The 22,027-nt window shown below is 45.7% G+C and overlaps 1 protein-coding gene and 1 long non-coding RNA gene across 5 annotated transcripts in view; one reads left to right on the forward strand and one right to left on the reverse strand.

Annotated features, from left to right (window-relative positions):
- The window catches only part of LOC111849484 (zinc finger E-box-binding homeobox 2-like), a 60,187-nt gene extending 51,649 nt beyond the window's left edge, over positions 1-8,538 (reverse strand). For all 4 annotated transcript variants that reach the window (XM_023822394.2, XM_023822390.2, XM_023822393.2 and 1 more), the window contains exons 1-2: positions 7,911-8,538; positions 6,119-6,279 (exon numbers count right to left, since the gene is read on the reverse strand). In XM_023822394.2, coding sequence (XP_023678162.1) covers positions 6,119-6,191 — 73 coding nt within the window. In that variant the 5' untranslated portion in view covers positions 6,192-6,279; positions 7,911-8,538. The remainder of the gene's footprint in view (positions 1-6,118; positions 6,280-7,910) is intronic.
- A 34-nt stretch (positions 8,539-8,572) lies between these two features.
- Positions 8,573-21,647, forward strand: LOC111849485 (uncharacterized). Its single transcript, XR_002839541.2, has 4 exons — positions 8,573-9,318; positions 9,624-9,673; positions 12,144-12,216; positions 15,305-21,647. It is a non-coding gene; the product is annotated as an uncharacterized lncRNA (long non-coding RNA).
- The last annotated feature ends 380 nt before the right edge of the window (positions 21,648-22,027 follow it).

The raw sequence follows: 22,027 nt of genomic DNA on the forward strand, positions 1-22,027 counted from the left end.
AGGTCAACAGGTCCGCGTGGCGGATATGCCAGGAATCCTCGGGGCCAGCCGCGGAACCCGTCTGAGATCACAGCCTGCGGCGGACATGACAGAGCGCACCTGCCCCGAGCACGGGGAAGCAATCCCGCTCTTGCACACTCGTCCCTTGAGTGGGGAGCGGGCAGCCATGAATAGTGAAGGCACGCCATCCTGTAAGACTATCTGGCAAGGTGACGGTCTAGACCGGGTCAGTGCAGGGGGCTATATACAGCCGGTGGGCCGCGGAGGCCCAGCTAACACCCGTAAGCACCTAAGATATTTTTCTCACCACCCACCGTTCTGGCTTCGTCTTTTTTTTTCTTCCCCCGTTCCTCCTCTCCTCCCTCTCCTTTTTTCCCCCTTTTCATCTCCGGATTTCTGATGCTGAATGCTAATGCAGCCTGCTGGCGGTGAAAGGGCTGAATTGTGATTAAGAAAAAGAAGAGCCCTGTCTTTGTTCTCTCCCCCGGGGGATGTTTACTGGGGGAGACGCGGCGGATCAGATATGAAAGGCATTCAGGTCAGCGTGATGTGAGCGAAAGTGAAATCATACCTAAGGCATCCCGCCCGGCGTCGGCGGTGTCAGAGGCCCGGCGGACGGAGCTTGGCGCTTCCCATCGGGCGAAAAATATCTTCATAGGCAGAAGCAGCAACAGACAAAAAAAGCCAGGGGCAAAAAAGAAAAAAAACCCACGATATAAGTTTATATTTACTTATATTTACTTCCTCCTGCAAGGAGATCAGATATTTTCGTGGGCTGTTAGCGCTGAGCTATGAGAGGCGTCACTGGCTTGCTGGGACAGAGAAGATCTCCGGCTAAATATGCCGATTTAAAAATCTGTGACCCCGTGCCTGACAGGTAATTACTTCCACTTTTGTGCCGTGCTTTTTTTTTTTGGCAACATGATTATTTTTAATGGTGATTATTTTGGAGCCTGCATGTCTGCACACGCGAGCTCAGGTCACACGCTGGTGCTCCTCCACCTGTTACCCGCAGGACCTCCACGTCATTCTCCACACAGACACGTCAGTGGTGGAGGAGCTGTTACCTCTCCGAGAGCAAACTCTCCGAGAGCTACGAGGTCTCCAGATGGGATGTAAGACGACCACGGAGTCAGACAGAAAGCCGGCCGTTCCGTTTGCTTACATGTGGCGTCTAGTCAAAAAGAAGCCACTTCAAATCCCCAAGTCAGAAGCATCAAAACCTCGAGGAAAAAAAAATATTGTAGGTGTGAAATAACAAAATTATTAAAGAGTTCAAGGCATATGTTTGGATCCATGCAAGGAACAGTTGTGAAGTTAACAGGTGAAGAGGCACGCTGACAGGGCTGTACAGGCCTGATGCTGTCAATCAAAGAACAGCGAAATTAATCCAAGGTGAGGCAAAAAAAAAGCTGCAGGATTCATAAGTCTGACATACTGCTTTAAGCCACACAACTACAATAATAACAGCAATTAGTAACAGGCATGTTACTGCAGGTTGATGCTTAAGACACGAGCTGCAGTCGAGTGAAAAATACACACGGTTAATTATCAGAGATTCATGTTACCTCTGGCCAACGTCACAGACCCGTGACCAGAAGCCCCAGACCAGACCGCATGTGAGGAGATGCACCATAACGGTACAGAACCTTCACGCGTTCACACGTTAAGAAATATAAACACGCTCTCGCTGCTGTGAGATTATGGCCGGCTGATTAGGAGTATCTGACCAGTTCGCAGCTCAACGACCATCCCGTACCGTAGCATCCTGCTTGACAGAGATTATTTTCTGCTGCCCCATAAAATCTGCAGTAATTATTTCACTCGCTTAAACAAAATAATCCTTTTCTAAACAGCGATGCACAACAAACTGCCTAAGCCCCCCCCCCCTCAATCCCCCCCCCCCCCACAAAGTAAAAAATAAAAGGCACAGGGGACGGTGTCTGCTTTCACCGTGTTGACAATTGCGCCCTTGTGGGACCTCCAGCATGAATGGTACAGTGGACACCTCAGCGCTACTGACGTTATAAACATGTAAATGAAACACATTACCACTGACAATCAACTGTCTGTGAGCACAGCAGTTCCTCGTCCCAGTGCCCCCCCACACACACCCCCACTCTGCCACAGCCACAAAATACTACCCACCTTGGGGAGTGAAATTGCAGTGGGGGGGGGGGGAAGGTGACGGGGTGGGAAGAGGGAGGTTTTTTTCTCAGCTGGGGAACAAATTCACCTTAAAAGCAAATGAATAATAGAGATGGACAAAATGTTTAGACTGGAAGGAATCTGCCATTGTTAGGACTGAAAAGCAGAGCCGTGGCTGAAGAATCAGACGGTCAGCCCCCCCCCATACCTCCGGCGTGAATGCACATGGCTCCCATAATCTCATTCAAAGCATTGTGCTAAACTTCGGGAGCCACACAGAGAAGCTGCATTTCTTTCAGCCCTAAATGATAATCGATATATATTCTAACAGGGGAACAGCAACTATTACACGCGCTGCAAATTAAAAAGGGTTAAAAAAAAAAAATCTAAAACAAAAATGACAAACAAACAAACAAACAAGCAAGCATGCACGCGGCGCTGCTGCCCAAACTGCAGTCACGTTCGACGAGGCGCTGTTTACATTTCACAGACTGCCGGATCCCAAAAGACAAACAGAAGCAGAACTCCTCGCAGACTCGGCCGGGCTTAGCGAGGATTATGAAATCAGCACACGCGGCGCAGCCTGTGCCACGCAGGGCCGATCGATAGACCATGCGGACAGACCCAAAATACACCCCAGGCCACTGCTCACTTCTGCTACAGGGGGTGGGGGGGATTTTTATTAACAATCTGAAAGGAAGGAAAGAAATAGTCATACTACTACTCTGGGGGCATGGGGGGGAAGTAAATAAGAGGGATGTGATCAGAGCCTGGCTGGTTAATGGACTGAGGGCCAGAATGCTTCTAAAGAGCCTGAACAGCTGTACTTACATGAAGCCAAACAAGCCCTCACAGCTGGATGCAGCTCGCCACACCTGGAGGGGGAAAAAAGTGCAACCAAACCGAGAGGCCCAATATCGAGTTTCAGAGCACTCAGTTTGAGATTTCACTTTGGGGGGGGGGGGAGGCCGGGGGATGGGGAGCAGGGGGCCGAAGACAGATACATCCAACATTTCTGAAGATAATAGGAATTAAAATCGGCAGTGTGTAGGCAAGGGGACCTCCCCCAGAGCCTCGCGACGGGGCACAACACGGTAAAAATGTGGTGAGCGCTCAAGGCCCAATTCAGGAGACACATGGAAGCTGGCTGAGCAGCGCTTAAGCTATCGGGACAAATTTGCCCCCAAAATTCAAAAGGACGGTCCCAAGGCGGCAGCCAGTTGGGCAGCTGCTTTGAGAGCACAGTCGCCCGACCACCGTCCCAGTTTCAGAAATCAAACACGCGGAGGCTCCAAGCAGCCATGAGAAACCACCAGCGTCAAATAAAGCATCAGGCACATCAAATCTGTGGCAACCCTGTGGTTACAAGCCACATTATTCCCCAATCCCCACTTCCTGACTTACACCTTATTATTATTATTATTATTATTAAAAATTAAAAATAAAAATCAATATCCCGTGCACATACACATATATTTTTGAGTTTCAATTTCTTGCATTTCAGACGGAAAAACAGCAGAAAGGCCTTGTAGGCGCTTAATGAAATAGTGGAAAAGTAACAAAGTTAGGGGTCAGTTGACACTTACTCATCTCAAGTACCTCTGTGAAACCGAATGCCAATGTGGTTCATTTCAGAGCCTCCACAGGGCTGACATATCTCCGAAATCGCTTTCTAAAAAGTGCACGTAAAAATCCCCAGCATCGTTTACCCTTCCATATCCCAACGTCACTATTAATTGCTCTGGATTTTGCTGTAACAATGCACAACGCAATCTCCCCTGTGTTAAAAATAATCAACAGCTTGCTGCTCCATTGCCGCCTTTACGTTCAGTCATTGGGATTTTCTGTCTTTCTAAACCTTTTTATTCTTCTCCTTTTTTAAACGAATCGTTTTATATCACTGCGATAAGTATCGTAATATTTAACGTTATCGGGGAAGACACAAGCTGAGCCCTGACATCCTCTCCATGAATCCGGGCTGGGGGAGAAATCCACTCCGCTCTGATAAATCCATGCCATTCCCAAAGGAAAAGCTATCCCAGACAAGAGGAGAAAAAGAAGAGAAAAGAAATAGGTGAAAGGAAATAACTAACGCTAAATGCAAAAATCACACGCTTATGTTTTGTCATTCGTTTTAAGCCACCCAAGTAAAAAACTAAGAATTACTCAAATTAATGTAGCTGTTAACTGAGATCAATTTCGCCCTGGCTGTTTTTTTATGAAAAAAAAAATGGAATAAATCAATTCCAGGATTTTTCACGGAGTGACTTTTTAATTTTAAGTTTAAATCTTCCCTATAAATTACAGATTATCAGATGAACTGTTTCCTAAAACGATGTGTTTCTTAAAACCGAGCTGGATATTTCTGTTGATGAAGTGCAACAAAACACCGTGTGTATTATTATTATTATTATTGTTGTTGTTGTTGTTGTTGTTGTTGTGGTTGTTGTATATAATTTTTCCTCCCCAAAGGATCGCCTTAAAAAGCCTTTATCACTCCGGGCTTTTGATATCCAGCGGATCATTAACGGGCTTCAGCTACTTTATGCGGCCCCTAAACTTACGGCACCAATTTTATGAAACCAGTGCAAAGCCCTTAACTATGAAAATAAGCAAATTAATAAAAGATGAAAATATCATTGCACCGTTCGTTATGATAAATAAATGGGAGAGAAAACATTGCAATGCAAATGAATAAGCCTTAATGGAATTGCAATATCCTAAAAGCAACGAAAAAATAATAAGGACAGACAAAACTAAATAAGTAGGCATAGTAAAAATTGCAGCTCCTGGGAGCTATAATAAAAGCAGCGAAAACGCGTTGCTCGGCCGTAAAATTTCGAGTCTGTATGGCTCTCACTGCGAACAGTACGGGGCAGACTACGCATTTGTGCAGCACAAAATGAAAGCAACAAACCGAGATCAGTCACTCCCCCGTACCATGCAATAACTCAGGAGAAAATGCAGAATAATAACGCCTTCGACAGCACAAAAACACATGAGTCGGGACAGCACGTATCACTGTACTGATGAAAAAAATGTCATCTGCTTTGGGCAAGTGTTTGTTTATCTGCAGATATGTGTTTGTCTCTGCTTGTGAAACTATACACAAATTCAGCACATTTTTTTCAGCCCTCCACGTAAATTGTGATATTAGTTACCAGTGAACTGGTCATTTCCGAGTTTAAGTGGGAAACTGATCTTTAAACACAGATCTCTATGGGTGAAAAAAGAAATGTATAAAGAACGAAAGAAGGGGCATCGATGTCATGTTTTACGCCTGATGTACACATAGGAATGAATGAAAGTATTTATGGAGCCCTTTTTAAAGTTAAAGATACCCAGTTTTGTTTTATTTAACTAAAAAACAGGTTAAACAAGCTCTCTATCAACTGTCACTTTAGTAAATCCACAGGTAATAATACCGAAATGCGAGGCGCACAAAGTACCATTTTCAGCCAGAAATAGGACGAGGGAGCAGGACCGTTATTTATTTATGGCGTAAACTTTGTATTGCTCCCCTTCCTTCCCACGCCGCCCTGTCAGCCTCTATTAAACTCGCCCGAACTTCTGATAACTACACTATATATAGATCTGAGGAGCAGCAAAATAAAACCACGGCCATTTCGCCAGCATTAAATGATAGGAGTCGGGATTATAACACTCCTTATTAATATAACATAGCCTTTCTTATAATGCAATATACTCCAAACTCGCCCCAACTTCTGATAACTACACTATATATAGATCTGGGGAGCAGCAAAACAAAACCACGACCATTTCGACAACATTAAATGATTATAACACTCCTTACAGCGTCTTTCTTATAATGCAATATATTCCAAACTCGCAATTAGACGGAAAAGACGAGGCGAGCAGCGACCCTTATCAGATGCAGCGTCCTCCGAGTTATTAAACATCAAAAAAGGAATATACAGTTTTTCTGGTATGATCTTTGTTTTTTTCTTACCGTTTTTCCTTCTGGGGTTGGCTTGTTTTCGCCTCTTACACCTGGGGCCATCCGCCATGATCTGCTGCTTCATTGATAAGCGTGGATCGGATGGCAGGCGGCTCGCATGGGCTCGGCTCCGTGGCTCGGCTCGGCTCGGCTCGGATCGGCTCCGTATGTATCTAGCAGGCAGACACAGCGACAATGTGGGCGCCGGGAGTGATCGTACGGTGTCCGGGGTGGCACTGTGTACTCCGCACCTCCAAACTTACAAAACCCCGTTTCAGTGTTAAACACCGCGGTCTGCCGGTTATGGGTGCCGGCGAGTGAAGCGCACAAGAAGGGAGCAGACGCACAAATGCACCTTCTGCCCGACTCTAATTCAACATGACTGCCCGGAGGATGTGCAGCGCTTCACGGCTTTTATTTTACATGCATCTGGCTGCCTTTATCGCTTTATGGCTGACCAAACTTCACGAACGCGTTTGATAATTAAAATATTAATTAAACTTGTTGACTGTTCCTGGTCACATCTCCAGCAGCTGAAATGCCTATACTGTGCAGTTTAAGGCACGATAACTTTGATATGCAGCCAACGACGCTTCGCTTTAAATAAAGCACTAAAATATGTCTCGCACAACAACAAAAAAAAGTTAAAGTTCAGCATTTTCGTATTCATCCCCAGTCATATGGAGTGTGCAGTTAGATGATACAGGCGACCCAGCCACTACTGAGATCAATACAAACACATGGTATTAAAAAGATGTAACAGATGTAAACTGTGAAACATTGACACCGAGTCGTTTTCCCTGACCAAATCCCCATGCAAACAACTTCATTTCGCCTTAAACGCATGTATTTACACGGAATACAACAGGGGAAAAGCCGCTGATATATCTGTTGTCTTTTTATACACTACTACGAATTAACAGCAGAAGTGAGTAAAAAATGTAATTGTTTCATATGATATAAACTGAGCTTGTAACACGAATCACTGCACAGAAAATAAGTGGGCACAACTCAGACACCGCTATAATACGAAACAAAAACTTAGTTGCTCTGTACTGTCGTATAAGTGAAGTTTTCATTGCGTAAAAATATGCAAATTCGTGAGTCAAAAATAACAGCAATATGACAAACAGTTTCGCTACATCAAACTTTAAAAGAGATGGCCGATTTGGCTTCGTTTTATAATATCATTTTATGCTCCACGACCAGAACGGACTGTGACAGGAAGCACAAGCAAATAAAGAGGTTTACAAACACTCAGCAAAAACACACAAATCACGAATTTATGGACATCGTGTCAAGCAGCTATGTGGAATCAGGAAATAAATATTATTTTCTCAAAAATAATTATAGTGATGGAGTATAACCTCTGCGATCTAACGGTCCGTCTACATGCCGGCCGCTATATTTACAAAAGTCGTTTTTATCTACTAAAATATTTTAACCAGGCGTGTGCCTTGTATATTAAATTACATGTGGGCAAAATACTTGACTTGAACTCAATGCTATATCGGGGGAAAGGGCAGGAAAGCGCTTTTCATCCTTTCTTCCAAACTAGATGTGTGGGAAATTGCCTTAAAAGAAGGGAAAACGAAGACATTCCCACGTAAGTGCGCAGGTTAGAAATTGTAATTTCAGTTCAGCGAAGCGCACCTTTCTTCACCTGCACAGGTGGACTGTACTTAAACGCGCAAAACTATATCCAAATAAAGATAAAGTGTCCACCCTCCCTAGCAGTGTTATATCGTCACATATTACGAAGACCAGGGAAACATTAAGAAAAAAATAAATAATATACACCTACCTGGTTGTTTATGTTGGATTGCGGTGTTTTTTAAGAGCAAGTTGGAGAAAAGCGGATCCTTGCGAGACGATGATAAGCCTTAGATGGAGGGAGGACCGTTATTCCTGCTGGGCAGGTTAGGACTGATCTCTTTCAGCCACTCCAGGAAACAAACCTGGGAAGGGACTGACGTGTTACGCCTCTTCTAATGACATTTTTTTCTTCTTTTTTCTTCTGTGTAATGCGGAGGAGAGACCCTGAAGCAGACGCCACCTATCTTCACGGGGAGGGATAATTGAGGAGCGCCAAACGTGCGCATCTTATGGAAAACGTGATCAAGTGGTTTTTTTTCCTGCTTCTTCTTCTGTCTTCTGGAGAGAGAAAATGAGCTCAGTCGGATTACCTTGCAGCCCGAGCAACAGAAATATCTGGAGAAAGTTGGGAATTGCCCGTAGACCACCACCACTCCCCACCACCAAAACCACCCCCCCACACTCAGCCTCCATAGTCACCACGACAAAAAGGGGGGTATCTAACGGAAAGCGGGCTGTAGCGACTAGCTGACCCTCACAGACCGAGGATGAGCAAACAGAGCGCCGAAATACCCCAGCGAGCGTCCGCAGCCTGCTCTGCCACGCTGCATCTGCAAATGCGTCTGTATATTTATTCCTTTCGTTAACTGCACGCCCTCGTTTGTTAGCAGGAAATATGCAATAAACGGAATTTTTACTCATTCTTTATATATGTGCGTTTTGGGGAGACTGCCGCAGCAGATATATGAAATTATGCACTTTTAAATAACTTTTAGCAATGTATTTTTAATTAATTAACCATCTAAAATGTTCATATAAATCATTCATTTGCACGAGTGGTCAGATAAATGTGGTCGGCTAATTATTGCGTTTTTAATAGGAGGACATGTTTGTTTTTGTTTTTATAATCAATATAATATTCTCTACGTTTAGATCCGAGGAACAATTACATTTCATTTTTGCTTTTTTTCTCATTTTGAAATGAAAATGCTGCGTATTTAATTAATTACAAAAATTAATTGATTTTGTTTAGGACTGCTGTTGGTATTTTCATTGATTTACTCCCTTTTTCACTTTAATTTATTTCAAGACAAAGCAAATTGGCTTTCTGTACACTCACATACGTAGACGGGAGCAAGAGGCTCCACCTTTGCGACGCAGCGATTGGTTATGTAAATAAAGTCTTTTTTTCCTCCACTATCTTTATGCAGTTATCTACTGTATAGATAATTAAATCATCAATCAAAGGGGCTGGGCTATTTGATGCTTTTGTTCAAAGCCAATCGGCTTTCAGGGAACTGCTGAGTACAGATGAGAGTAAAGATGTTCAACATCTGGAATTCAGAAATTTCCAAAGGCTGTAGATTATCGCGGGTCCCTGGGGAAACGGTCAATGAGTAATATTTAATACCCTTTATTATTATTATTATTATTATTATTATTATTATTATTATTATTATTGTTATTATTACATTGTTGTTGTTGTTAATAATATTATTGTTGTCCAACTTGGTATTTTTATTACGTTGTTGTTGTTGCATTTACTTGTACTTTTGTTGTGAATTTTGCTGCGATGCTCCTCTGTTTGCTGTTCTTCAAACCGTAAAACATTAAACGTCAAAAAGTGAAAGTGCTCCCGCTGCATTGTTTTGCCTGATTAAATCGGTCGTAATTGTTGTGCATATTTCTTATTTATTTTCAGACAACGGGCTGACTTTTGGACTGTCTTCCGTTGATTATTGTTCCTTCACGGTAAGAAATTGACCTTTAATTAATAATGTCTTTTTAAAATTGTTTTCTCTCTCTCTCTCTCTCCAAAGGTAACATCCATTTGTTCGCTGAGCTATCTGAGCGAGGTAATCAATAAGATTAAGTTTTTTTTTTCAAAATGTAACGCTGAAATGCAGTGAGTAGTATAAAGTCAATTGTACATTTATTTTTTTTCCTATTTATAACCTAAGGTAGCGGTAAAGATGAACATATTTGAGCTTATTGGCGAAGTGGTGAAATTCAGGCATGCATTAAGACGCACAGCAAAGTCACACACTCGGTTTGTTAATTCAACGCTGCCTCGTTTCAGAAAATGCTATATAGCGTGAAATGGGATTACATCTCATAGAGAAACTATAGTGAAGACCTTGGGGTTATTTTATCTGCTAATTTAACGGAGGTAACGTGCAACTCCCGTTTCGACATTTACCAGGAACCTACTGTGTATGATTAATTATGCTGAGCGCCCACTTTGTAAAATGCTTACAAATTTATTTTCATTCTAAACCAATACGAGGTTTTAGAAAATGAATGAAGAGCCTGTTAAATTTGATCTGGGTAATACGTACGTGCTCTTATCTAAGTGGATTTATTTTACTGTCCACCTCTACGCGCACCAATGGATCTGGATATTCCTTTATTGTATTTGTAAATTTGAAATGCAATTAACTATAAACATTTGCTAGTTAATGATTAAACTATTATTATTAGTCATTTAGATTCAATATGTGACTTAAATATTTACCATGAGAAATAAGTAGAAAAAATAAAATTAGAATTCAAATGAAAACCATTACCCTGAAAGTGCTAATTTTTCCCTTCAAAACCAATGTGCGTTTTTTAGGAAGGGGGTGAATTGATGGTTACTTTTTCTAATATGCATTGGTGGGCTACCCTCCTGACAGGTGTGAAAGGTAATTCCTGCAGCTGTCCTTAGCCCTGCTGGCTGACTCTGAGACATTAACAGACACGTTTTGTCCAGTTACCTGAACAAACAGGTCACATGTAACACAGTGGATAGGAAAAACTGAATAGCAGGGGATGTGTTTTATGACGGAAAGGCTGTATCTGCATTCAGACACACCGCGTGTCACATCAACATATGCAATTGAGGGGGGCACTTTGTGTATCTCAGGCTTGACCGCAAGATCTGTTTCATATGTCCCTAAGACTCTCTGGAAGCTCTCCCTCAAAAATTCCTCAGCGGCTGGGAAATTCACACACGCGGGAAGCCCATTCTCTGGAAGGCTTACATCTGTGCATAGGGAGAAAAAAAAACACAGAAAAGAAGTGGATAATGAATGAGAGAATTTGCAGGTGGTGGGAAAAGGAGGCTGACGGATTCCTCCGAGTAAATCAGGGCAGGGGGAGAGTACGCGGTCACTTCCTGTCCTGTAGAACATGCTTGTTCTGCCGTGTTCTGGCTGACAGACAGTCGGTGAATAACCCCGAATTGTGCTGGGAGTGAGGATTCTCACGCAAACCATCCTGTCCCGCTTTCACTGAGGCTTACCATCCGTCTATTTCAGTTTAGGCTATTTGCAAGGATAATTCATTTAAAAAAAAAAAAAACTACAGTTAATTTTCTAAGTGATTCATTTTCAGTATCCTAGAGGACGAATGTAATGAAGATGAGATTCATTTAGCGTAGTAATATAACATTGTACATTTTATAATTTCAACAAGTTTTGTGTAGCAGAATTGTTTTTGCGGGAGTTTCAGTGTCCCTGTAATACAGAAGACGGAAAGTGTGTAAATCCGACGTTAATCCAGTAGGGTAAGAAATTCAAATTTTAATGGAGAGAGTTTTAATGAATGAAGCAGAGAAAAATGAAAAACCGTAAACAGGGCAAATAAGGCTGTGTTGCCAGAAAACCCTTTACTGAAAGCCCTTCACTTGATCCATGCAGCAAGTTTATCCTGCAAGCTGGACCCCCCAGGGCTGAGCATCCCTGTCTGGGCCCCCCAGCTGTCACCCTGCCACTGGTTCCTCTGCCTCGGGGGTAGAGATTATGTCACCGCCGTTCTCCGAGTAGTACAGAGATGTTAGGCCAGCCCAAGAAGGGCGTGCGTACGTGGGAGCCTCGAATCCATGAAGCGAATTTGGTTTGTCTTTGGCACGGGCCGTGTCATTGAGGAGCTCTCTGCACCACGGCGTCCCTCAAACAGAAATGCTTCACGTTTGCCACGCGCATTTACAAAGGGAATGCAAGCGGAGGTCATGGCATTGCGGATTCCCAGGAAACAAGAGCTCATGTCAAATAAATATCGATTTTCCTATGCGTCTCTCATCGAGCCGCAGTGATGAACGGCAGCATCATTAAAGCCGTATCACGGGTAACGCATTCCCATCCCCAGAAAGGGACATAGCTCCCTCACGGGGTCGAAAAGCACCATATCCGGGACTTGAAAAAAATAATAAAAATGCGCTTTTTATGTGTTGGTGTTTCAGTTTTGCGAGCCGACCCTGGTAGGCGAGAACAGGAGCATCCTAAAAACAGCATGCCCACCCCACCACCTGAAAGGTAAGCAGGGGCCACCTTGGGCCTCTGACTTCTCACTTCTCGTGGTAAACAATTAACGTTTGGGCCAAGGAAATGTTAATCATTTGAATAACTGCCGTATTCCTAATCACGGGCGAGTTGCATATCTCTCCTTTAATGTACGCCATTTTACCGTGTCCGAAGCAAAGAGAGTGAGCTCAGCTCTGCTAATGTAACTGTGTCTGAGCTCAGTGGACAGACTGTTATACCACCCTAACCCAATGAGCCTAAACAAATTAGGTTGCCTTTAATTGCAATTTCACCTGAATATTCCTGCTGGTCTGCAGTAGCTGCATGGGGTTCTGTGATGTAACTCCGAACATTAAGAAATTACACGCTGCATTATGATGTACATGAAATAAGATACTACAGTCATACAGGCAATAATATGATAATGCACATGGACAGAGGAAGTTACAGAAACTGCGTTTTGACCGCAATTTGCCTGCCAAGTTCGATAGATGGCAGAGATTCGGACAGACGCGTTGAGGTCGATGGGGTATCTGGCTTTCCAGTTACTATCCAAAGAATTCTGGGAAAAAAAGCAGCAGGGGCGAATTGAGTCGGCGCAGTCCGGCGAAGCATCACCTGCCGTAGCCCATCACACAGGGCGCTTTCTGAATAAACCTGAAACTGCACGGCATTGCACAAGGGCTTGCCATTGCGAAACAGGAAGGAACGATTAAAAAAAGCAGAAAAAAACAAAGGAATTACAACACAGTTAAAAAGTAGGGAGAGTGAAGGGACTCTCTGACATTAAGCAAAGAGCACAAGCTGCAGTGTACAGACACCAGAGCGCGCGTATAGGTCTCCGCTCACTGCTCATTGGCTCTCTTGTCGCCATGTCAATAACCGGAGAGCCAATGACAGCATCTCTCTGTCAGTGCCACACAGGTGATTCCAGTTAACAGCATCACATCTTGCCTAATTCCAATTTGCAACGCTTTATTAATATGCTAATTTGTGAAAAGGGCAACTATTCTACAAATATTTGTAGTGTATAATGCTTGCTCATTTTTCTGAAAGCTAAGCAGTGTGATTTTCCTAAAAAAACTAATTTAAGGAAGTTCTGTTTATTGATGTATGCTTTCCCTTTCAAAGCCCTGGCCACCACAGCCCCGTTTCTGGGGGTTCAGTGTTCTGGGGTCATTCGGATTATCATGCCCCAACACCGGCGTGCTCCGTGTGTGTCTGGCCAAGTTGGGCAAGTGTCGCCGGTTTCGTTGAGTGGCAAGTGCTGAGGTCAGAGGAACTGTGTCCATCATAACAGCATTTAAAACGTCCTGTGTGTGATTTGGCAGCAGCCAGATGTTTGACCATAAACGGCTATGCCATTTCCAAAACGGACTATTTTGAAGGCAAACCATATGTTCAATAATCCACACCGCTCATGAAAAGATATTTCGGCGATCCCATGTTGTAAACAGTTTCGACCTAATTTAAGACCGAGCGACACGCGGTGGACCGAAAACTAGAAAAAAATTAAATGAGCGGGTATGGAACCTTCTAGAGACTAGATAAGACCAGAAATCAGTCCTTCTGTTTTTACAGGGCCTATCTGTTCACCAGGTATGGTGAATGCGAGTCTTTGTAGAGACAGAAGCACTGTGACAGGACAAAGGGAAAGAACACACACACACAGATGCACAGACACACACAGTCCATGTATTCATATCTTTATGGGGAATCTCCGTTCATTTCTATGGGCATAACCCTAATCCTAAGTATGACAACCTTAACCCCTACCCAGCCTTAACCCTAACTATAAGCAAACATAAGTAAGATAAGCAATAATAAGATATAAGACTTTTTACATTTTTAGTTTTTGGATTGCAGTCAAAGATTTTTATAAAATTGAGACAGTGAGAAACAGGGCTCCAGTTGCAGTCTTGCGTCAGATGCGGAGCTGCTCTTCAGTGGCGAGGATCCTGCGATGGAGGTTGCGGGGTCACAGGCGTGGAGCAGATTGCCGCGACGGCCTGATGCTCTGCATGCTACTCCCTCTGCTCCCTCCTTATCCCACGGCAGCAGCAATCCCGGGGCCTAGAGGGTGGGGGATGATTTGGCCGACAAACCCCCCCCATCCCCACCCCCCAGCTTCCTGTCATACCCCCAGGGACTCGAGGGACTGTTGGCCACAATTGACTATGACAATTAGGAGATGATCAGCACTGAGGAGAGTGGCACTTACGGCGTAATTTACATGTCAGTTTGCCGAATTAAAAGGGGGGGGCACCCAAAAAAAGATATTCAACTGCATTTTTTACCCCGCACCTTGTAAACTGTAATTTTCCGCACACGGCTGGCGGGACTTGGCGGCGAGATGGGGGGGGGGGGGGGGGCATATTACCATTTAAAAGGAAGGTAATCAGCAGGCCGGCGGCGGCGGCCGCCATTGTGCACCGGGATCATTGATTCGCAGGCCAGCCGAGTGAAATGGAAACCTGGTGGAAAGGTGACTCCCCTCCTAGCCCTCGTTGTATGGGCAAACACAGGTTGATAGGCTAATACTGCTCATCTTTTGCCCTGAGTCACTCCATTTGTGCCCTCCCTATGTCCCCCACCCTCTGTAGCTGCTCGCTCAAACCAACCCCCCACCCCCCCACCCCCACAAGGAGCAACTAATTTTTTCACCCCTGTCAACTTCATCTCTGTGATTCCCACTCCTGTTGGCCTGCCCGTAGTTGTCAGCCCTGTGGGACAATGAGGTGGGGGGGGGGGGGCACCGTTTTCATCTGGCAAGGGGGTTACCTCCCAGCACAGACCCCTCCCACCCTGCCGCCATAAACAGACTAATCCACCTTCTGCTGTCAGCATAAACCTGGCCCTAATCTAAATCTGAGTAATGCTGGAAATGGGTGACAGGCCCCTAATCCCAGGAAATTAACGTCCATTAACCTGGGGGGAGGGGGGGTGTGTTTGTGTGTGACATTATGGGGGCTTATTATGTCTTACTGTCACTGCTAAATTTGCTTCAGGTTCAGATTATATATAATGAATATAATAAATCAATGAATCAAGCATGGATTTACAGGTAGCAAGGTGTCATTTCATGCCATGTTTTTTACAGGTGATAATACGCTACTCCTGCGGTCTCAGAGAGTGTGTTTGGGAGGGTGAAAGGAGGACCATCCTCAGCACCTGGTTCATTCCTCCAGACACAGTGTTAGTGTGAAGATCCCGGCACAGGAACCCGAAGAACCCCAAGCAACGTCAGCAGGTAGCAGTGCGCTCACAGCAGTGCGCTCACAGCAGTGCGCTCACAGCAGTGCGCTCACAGCAGTGCGCTCACAGGCCCGCGATGAAAGGGACCAGGCCACCTTGAGGCTCCTGTCAAATGACGTCATGTGAAAAAGCCGGGAAGCAAATACCACCTCCGGCTGGCGAAGGTGAACGATCAGGAAAAGAACAGCAATTCTGAGGGGGAAAACTGAAAAAACAGAAAGAGACACGACGGAACAAGGGAGGGAGGGAGGGAGGGACCAGCGTAGCTTAGAGAGGGGAGACAGGCACGCGCTGCGTCTCCCGGGTAACAAGTCAATGATGGGCAGACGAACTGCGGTCGCATTGATTAGAGCATTTTGTTGCAGCCAGTCACAATTAAGTTTGACTGTGTCATTCCTGCTGCTTAGGCAGGTTTATTTTGACAGGGAATAACAACAGCAGGAACATGATTCAGCTCCTGTTCAAATCTGCCATGTGGAGGCAAACAGGAACTCAGACGAAGGAATCGTACGGCGGCAAGGCTCAGCACGCAGACACTCATAAACAGCCGCTCAGCACACAGAGGCTGACACGCAGACATTCACACGCAGGCGCACGCAGACGTTTGTCATGCAGACACTAGCATGTAGACTCTTGGCACACACACAGATGCTAGGCACACAGAACCACACACACAGATGGTCACACGCAGACACTCGACTTGCAGACGCATACACGCGGCCGCTTGGCACGCACACAGATGCACAACATGCAGGCGCACACAGGCAGACACTCACATGCAGATGCTTGGCACGCAGACACTAGCCACACCGACGGTCAGTACACAGATGCTCACACGCAGACACTCGGCACGCAGACGCTCACACACAGATGCTCACACACACATTCACACGCAGATGCTGAGCGTGTCTGACACTGGATAAGATGCCACCTCATAATTGCACTCAAACACCCGAAACCTGCTAAACCTGCTAGCGCAAAGCTAAAGCACAAGTGGGCTGTTGAGTGGGGATTATCCACCAGGCTATATGATATCAGCTGTGGGGCCATATGATCAATAAAATAAAACGTTACCATCACTGCTTGACTCCGCCCAGAGTCAGATAAGCGGCATAGGATGAGGGCAGACCGGAACAGAGGATTCTCAGGTGCTCGCCGATGTCAGGTGACATTTACCTGCCAGTGCTCTGATGGCAAGACCCTAAAGCCTTGTGAGACACATAAACAGATGCACCCAGGCAGGCATGAGCCCCAGCAGGGTAAATCCTCTCGATGTGTGCATCCCTGCATGAGTGTTGAAAGCACACTATATCAGCCTCCATTCCCAATCCCTACACCTCAATGTTTAATTGGATCCTTCCATAAGCAGAGAGGCAGTATTTACACACTTTACACAGCCCCCCAACTGCGTCACAGAGGACTCACAGGGACTCCCCAGTGCCTCGAGTGAGGGTGACATCATGCTGTTCAGGGAAATGGCTGGAGGGTGGGGTTGAAGGGGGCGGGGTCAATGGGGCAGTTTTGTTTCTTGCATATAACAAATTCAGATCACCCTACAGTAACCAGTAGATCAGATTTGACATTTTTTCATCAATCAGGCCAGGTCAGGTTCCCAAACCAAAGGTTCCCTCGTCACATGACCCTATGCTTCTTCCTAAAGGCTCATCCAGCATCACGTGACACTCTCCTTCTTCCCATAGGCTGGGCTCCTGTGAACGAGGAGTAGTCACCTGACCACATCCACTCCTTACGCTCACAAGCATGATTTAAATTTACTGACCATAGGGGCACCCCCAGCAAAGTGAGCATGCCCCCCCCCCCCCCCCAGGTTTATCAACAATGACACTCACGCGCAGAGACACAAACACACTAGGCGGACTAGTACTTATGGCCAGAAGACTGTGAGATTGACCCTATGGAAGGGGGGCAAAAATACTAAACTACTACAGCAAAGTAACTCAATGCAAATGTCACAAATGGAGGTATCTGTACTTCATACAGATGTATTTACAGGATAATCCAAACACAACTTTGTCTTACCTTTTATTTGAGAGAGAGAATGTTCTCTATGAATGGGGAGTCCTGTAAGGGGGTCGCACTTTGAAAAGTGATCCTACACCATGTACAGTGAGAGTCCAAGGGATCTATAAATCATCCCATTCCCTCTGCCTCCATGAAATTCCTTCCATTTTATTTCCGGTGATGTGAAGCAGAGTTCCTCATTTTAGCCGCAGCAAGAAGACAGACCCCACAGTTGACTTGCACAACACCAGGGCCCAGGATGAATCTGGAGTGTGTGATAGATGCATCAGTTAGTCTTTGGCAAGGTTGGATATACAGGTACCTAAACACCCCTCTGAGTCACCTGATCTCCTATTCACCTCCCCACCTCTTATGAACCTTTAACAAAACCGTTTCACCTCCTGATTTATTTCATTTCATCTTTTAGCTACTCGAGAGCAACAAATCAGTAATCATAGCTGACGGAAAATGTATTCATAATGAACGCCGTATTATTAAAATCAAACATTTTGAATTGCGCTTTTTTTTCGCCATCACAGTTCTTCTTAACAATGAGTAATTCATTCAATCAGCGCTGAGGACCAGGGATGGGAGAGGTTTGAGGGTCCTCGACCCACACAGCAGAGCTTAGACCATGACCAGGAACTAGCAGTGATTAACCTCATGCGTCACGGCATTAGAGCAGGGAAATGATCTGTTTTCAGAGAGCTAAACAAAAAATGCTCTTCCATTTCCCAGTGAACATAACTTAGTCACGCTGTCCTACAACTGACCTGTGTTAATCGTGATATTCTTATGTATGATTTTCATACACCTCCACCGAAGGTCAAATATTTAAATCTGTCTCATTCTTCTGTGGTTCTTGTTTGTTCTTTTGCTGTATTATTTCACAAAAATGCTTATTTCACTACCCTGCACTGGCTGAGCATTTACGGAGGAGAGTTGAATGGATTACAGCAGGATGTGTGTACTGCAAAGACGTATGTAACGTGTCTGACAGCCTTTATCAAAACCAGCAGGTCAGACACATTCAGTTCATGGTCTGGGGTTTTCTCTTGCTTACAACCATCCTCACGATCATGGTCTCCATTGCAGATCCCTCACCTCTGCTCGAGGTGTCCCAGGGTAGCCTCTGGAGTTGCAACCCTGATATTGATTAAAGACGAAGAGAATCTGTGCCTTCACCTCCCCTCCTGCTCCCTCTCCTAACAAATAGGTGCTGGGCTCCTGCAGGCCGTCACGCTAAATTTAGCTCTGATCCCATTCCGGGCTCTTCCACGCGCCCCACAGATCTCGTGGCTTATTGTCTGGGCCTCGGAAATCTGTCGCCGCCGCTCTTGAAAGAGACGTTCTGGCACACGGGCCCTTGCCGGCGTATTCCAGGGGCGAGGAGCTGCTCCTTCTGTCTTTGGGTTCCCCAGACAGCAGGATTAGCGCTCCTGCTAATGCGTTTGCCCTGGACACACTGAGTCATGCCCTCCGCATCGTCAGAGAAGCTGAAGACAAGTAGGAGAATGAGGGAGCCCCCCCACTGAGCAAAGTGGACGAGTACAGTGCTATCTGTCAGGTTTACAGTTCACAGGACCGAGGAAGATTGGCCCAAACCTTCCGGAGCGAGGCGAAAGGCAGTCCCACAACACGCGGCTTGCCTGCCCCCACGCCCCCACCTCCCCAGCATGAGGCTCACCTCCAGGACAGATCTGGAGGCACCCTGCGTAAGGGCTTCCTGTCAGGTGATAGGAGATTCCAGCACTGACCAGTCACACCTTCTGACTGACGGTAACAAAGGCCCACATTGTGCTAAGCGGCTTTTTACTCTTTGTCTGCCCCCCACCCCCGCCCCCCTACCTCCTTGTAGGAATAACTGTGGCCTTTTGTTCCTTTAACGGTCTTCTCTGGAGAGAGAAGGAAACGGGGTCAGTCAGGGTCAGTCTGGGTGGGGGGGTGCAGCCTACACAGGATGATAGCGCGGGGGACACAGCTATGTCCAACCTTGGAGACCATGTCCACGACAGGCCCCCCCTCTGGCTTTATTGAGAGCCAGATGCAGGGCCTCCGGAGAACGAACGGTAAGCTGTTGTGCTTTAAGCCTAATGGGGAAGTTCTACATGCAGGGGCCTTGACCTGATTAGTATAATTCCCTCCTTTAATGCACATCCCACGGGCTTAAGGTAAACCAAATGTTGCCATCAGAGATTACACTCCCTCGCTAGTTAACATCTACTGCTGGGAGGCATCAACCGGACCACCACGCACCTGTCTGCGCTGCGTTCAGGACACGTGTACCTGCTTACCTGTCGGGTGGCGCCGTGCCTGGGCAGCCTGCCAGCTGTGGCAGGTGGCGAAATACCCGCGCATCCTGAGCAGCCGTCGGCTTTGTCTGATCCTGGGCTCGGCGGTCTCTTCTAATCCCATTCCCGACCATCCGGGCCCCGTCGAGCCGAGACGGACCAGACGATGCGGAACTACGGATAGTGCCCGTGCTTGTAATGCCCCCGCCGGCGACTTGCTGGCCGCCACATGGTCTTGGCTTGACATCTCCATCACCTACCTGTGTGAAGACCCAGCGTATGGTTCCCTCTGCTGTGCCGTCCAATTTTACCTAGGGTGCACTTCACCAAGGTGGTGAAGATACCAGCCAAGATCACTCTGATACAGAACAGCATGCAACGAGGAGTAGTGGGTGGCTTAGTGGGTTAGACTACTGTGCCTGTGATCAGAAGGTCACTGGTTCAAATCCCAGGGTTGGCCAAAGCATTTCACCGTTGGGTCCCTGAGCAAGGCCCTTAACCCCCAGTTGCTCCAGAGACTGTCTGATGCTGCCTTATCAGGGCCACCTGTCCCTTTGGATAAAAGCTAAGTATAAAAGAAGAAATGGGGGGTGGCCACAGAGTCGGTAATTGAAAGCTTCACAGAGGCCAGCTATAGTCTCACCGTTATCCATAGATCCCCACACACCTCGTGTACTTTGCTTGAATATACCAGCTGGATTTCAAGCAGGGTAAAGGTTAATAACACTTGAGTCAGGCTGATGACCATTGTCTGGATAGCATTAATTCTGAAGACTGACTTTACTGTAAATCCCATTAACTTAGCAAAGGCTAACACTCAAGCTGAGAACCCATTAGGTCCAATTTAAGAGTCTCCCAACTAACCTGCTGTCCGCAACCAGAATCATTTTGCAGCTATTATTAAACTGTTCACTCATCAGATTGACTTTTCTCTTAGTTTTTCTGGTAATTTCTAAAGTAACAATAAACGTTAATGGCCGTTGAGCTGATTAAAAATGAGGAGTTAAAGATGCACAGCTGAATGAGTTTTCAAGAAATTATAACAGATAATGAAATTATTTAAAAATCAGTTCCTTGAAATATACTTACTAAGACCAAAATGTTCTGAGATTTGCTTTTGTGAGGATGTGAGTCCGCTTAAATGTAATCTTCTTAAATGTTAAGCCTTTGTCATCAATTCAGCCAAAGCTATGATTTTGCTCCAGTGCATTGTGGGAGATTTCACAGAGGAGAAGTGCAAGGCAGGTCATGCTTAACACATCCATGTACTGCTTTATTCTTAATTTTACTGGAGGTGCGAGCACATAGGTTAGTCTACAGGGCGTTTCTTTGGGGGTCAGGCAACTCAGAAGAATAATTTCACTTTTCGTCACCCATGGAAGTGCTATTGTAGACACTACACCATCTGATGTTGATGCTTGTTGGGTTTCTGAAGACCAAGACATGGAGTTACCGACACATTCTCTGTACCGACCTTCAGGGATTTCTCGAAAAGCATTTTTTGAGACGTGCCAGATGCAGCACATTTGGAAAAGTGTTTCGGGTTCCAGGCCACACAGAAAACCTCTAAACACTTAATGGGTCGTTATTTCAGCTTTTTCTGCTCTTTCATTTGCTGATGAATACAAATAAATGGCCCTTAATGGTGAAGAAAAAAACTTCTCTTGACTTTCCTTCCACCGTGACAGACCATGCAGAGGTAGGCGGAGGAATGGCAGGGTGACAAGCCCCTCTCAAAGCCCCAGCTGTAATGTCGCCTGTATACTTATGTTCTGTTTGACAGTCCTGCAGCTGGGCAGCCAGGCATTTCACTGCACACTGTACTGCGTATATGGTATATGTGACAAATAAAACTTTGATTAATTGATCGTCTAAGCACGTGTCTATGTGTGAGTACGTAAGTGGGGCTGCTATCTCAATCTTTGTGTGGGGATGGGTAAGTGTACACTCAGGAAAGGGGGGTGTTCTGATCTGTTAAAAATAAGGGGGGGGGGGGGGGTAGTCTGGATCAAGACCTGTAAGACCACTGTGGGCTCCTAATGAACTCACCACAGATCTAAACGGCGGGGGTGGGATGAGGTGGGGGGGGGGTCATCTGGCCAGCGGGATGTGGGAGCTGAAGCTGCAGGTTGGAGATAACACCAGGGGAGATCTCCACATGGTCTCCAGCAGGCGTCTGCACCATGGGAGTACTTCAAGGTACCTCCACCCCCATTTTAACCCCCAGGCAGTACATGGAATGCCGGTCAGATCTT

This window comes from Paramormyrops kingsleyae, chromosome 1, assembly GCF_048594095.1.
Source record: "Paramormyrops kingsleyae isolate MSU_618 chromosome 1, PKINGS_0.4, whole genome shotgun sequence".
NCBI lineage: Eukaryota > Metazoa > Chordata > Actinopteri > Osteoglossiformes > Mormyridae > Paramormyrops > Paramormyrops kingsleyae.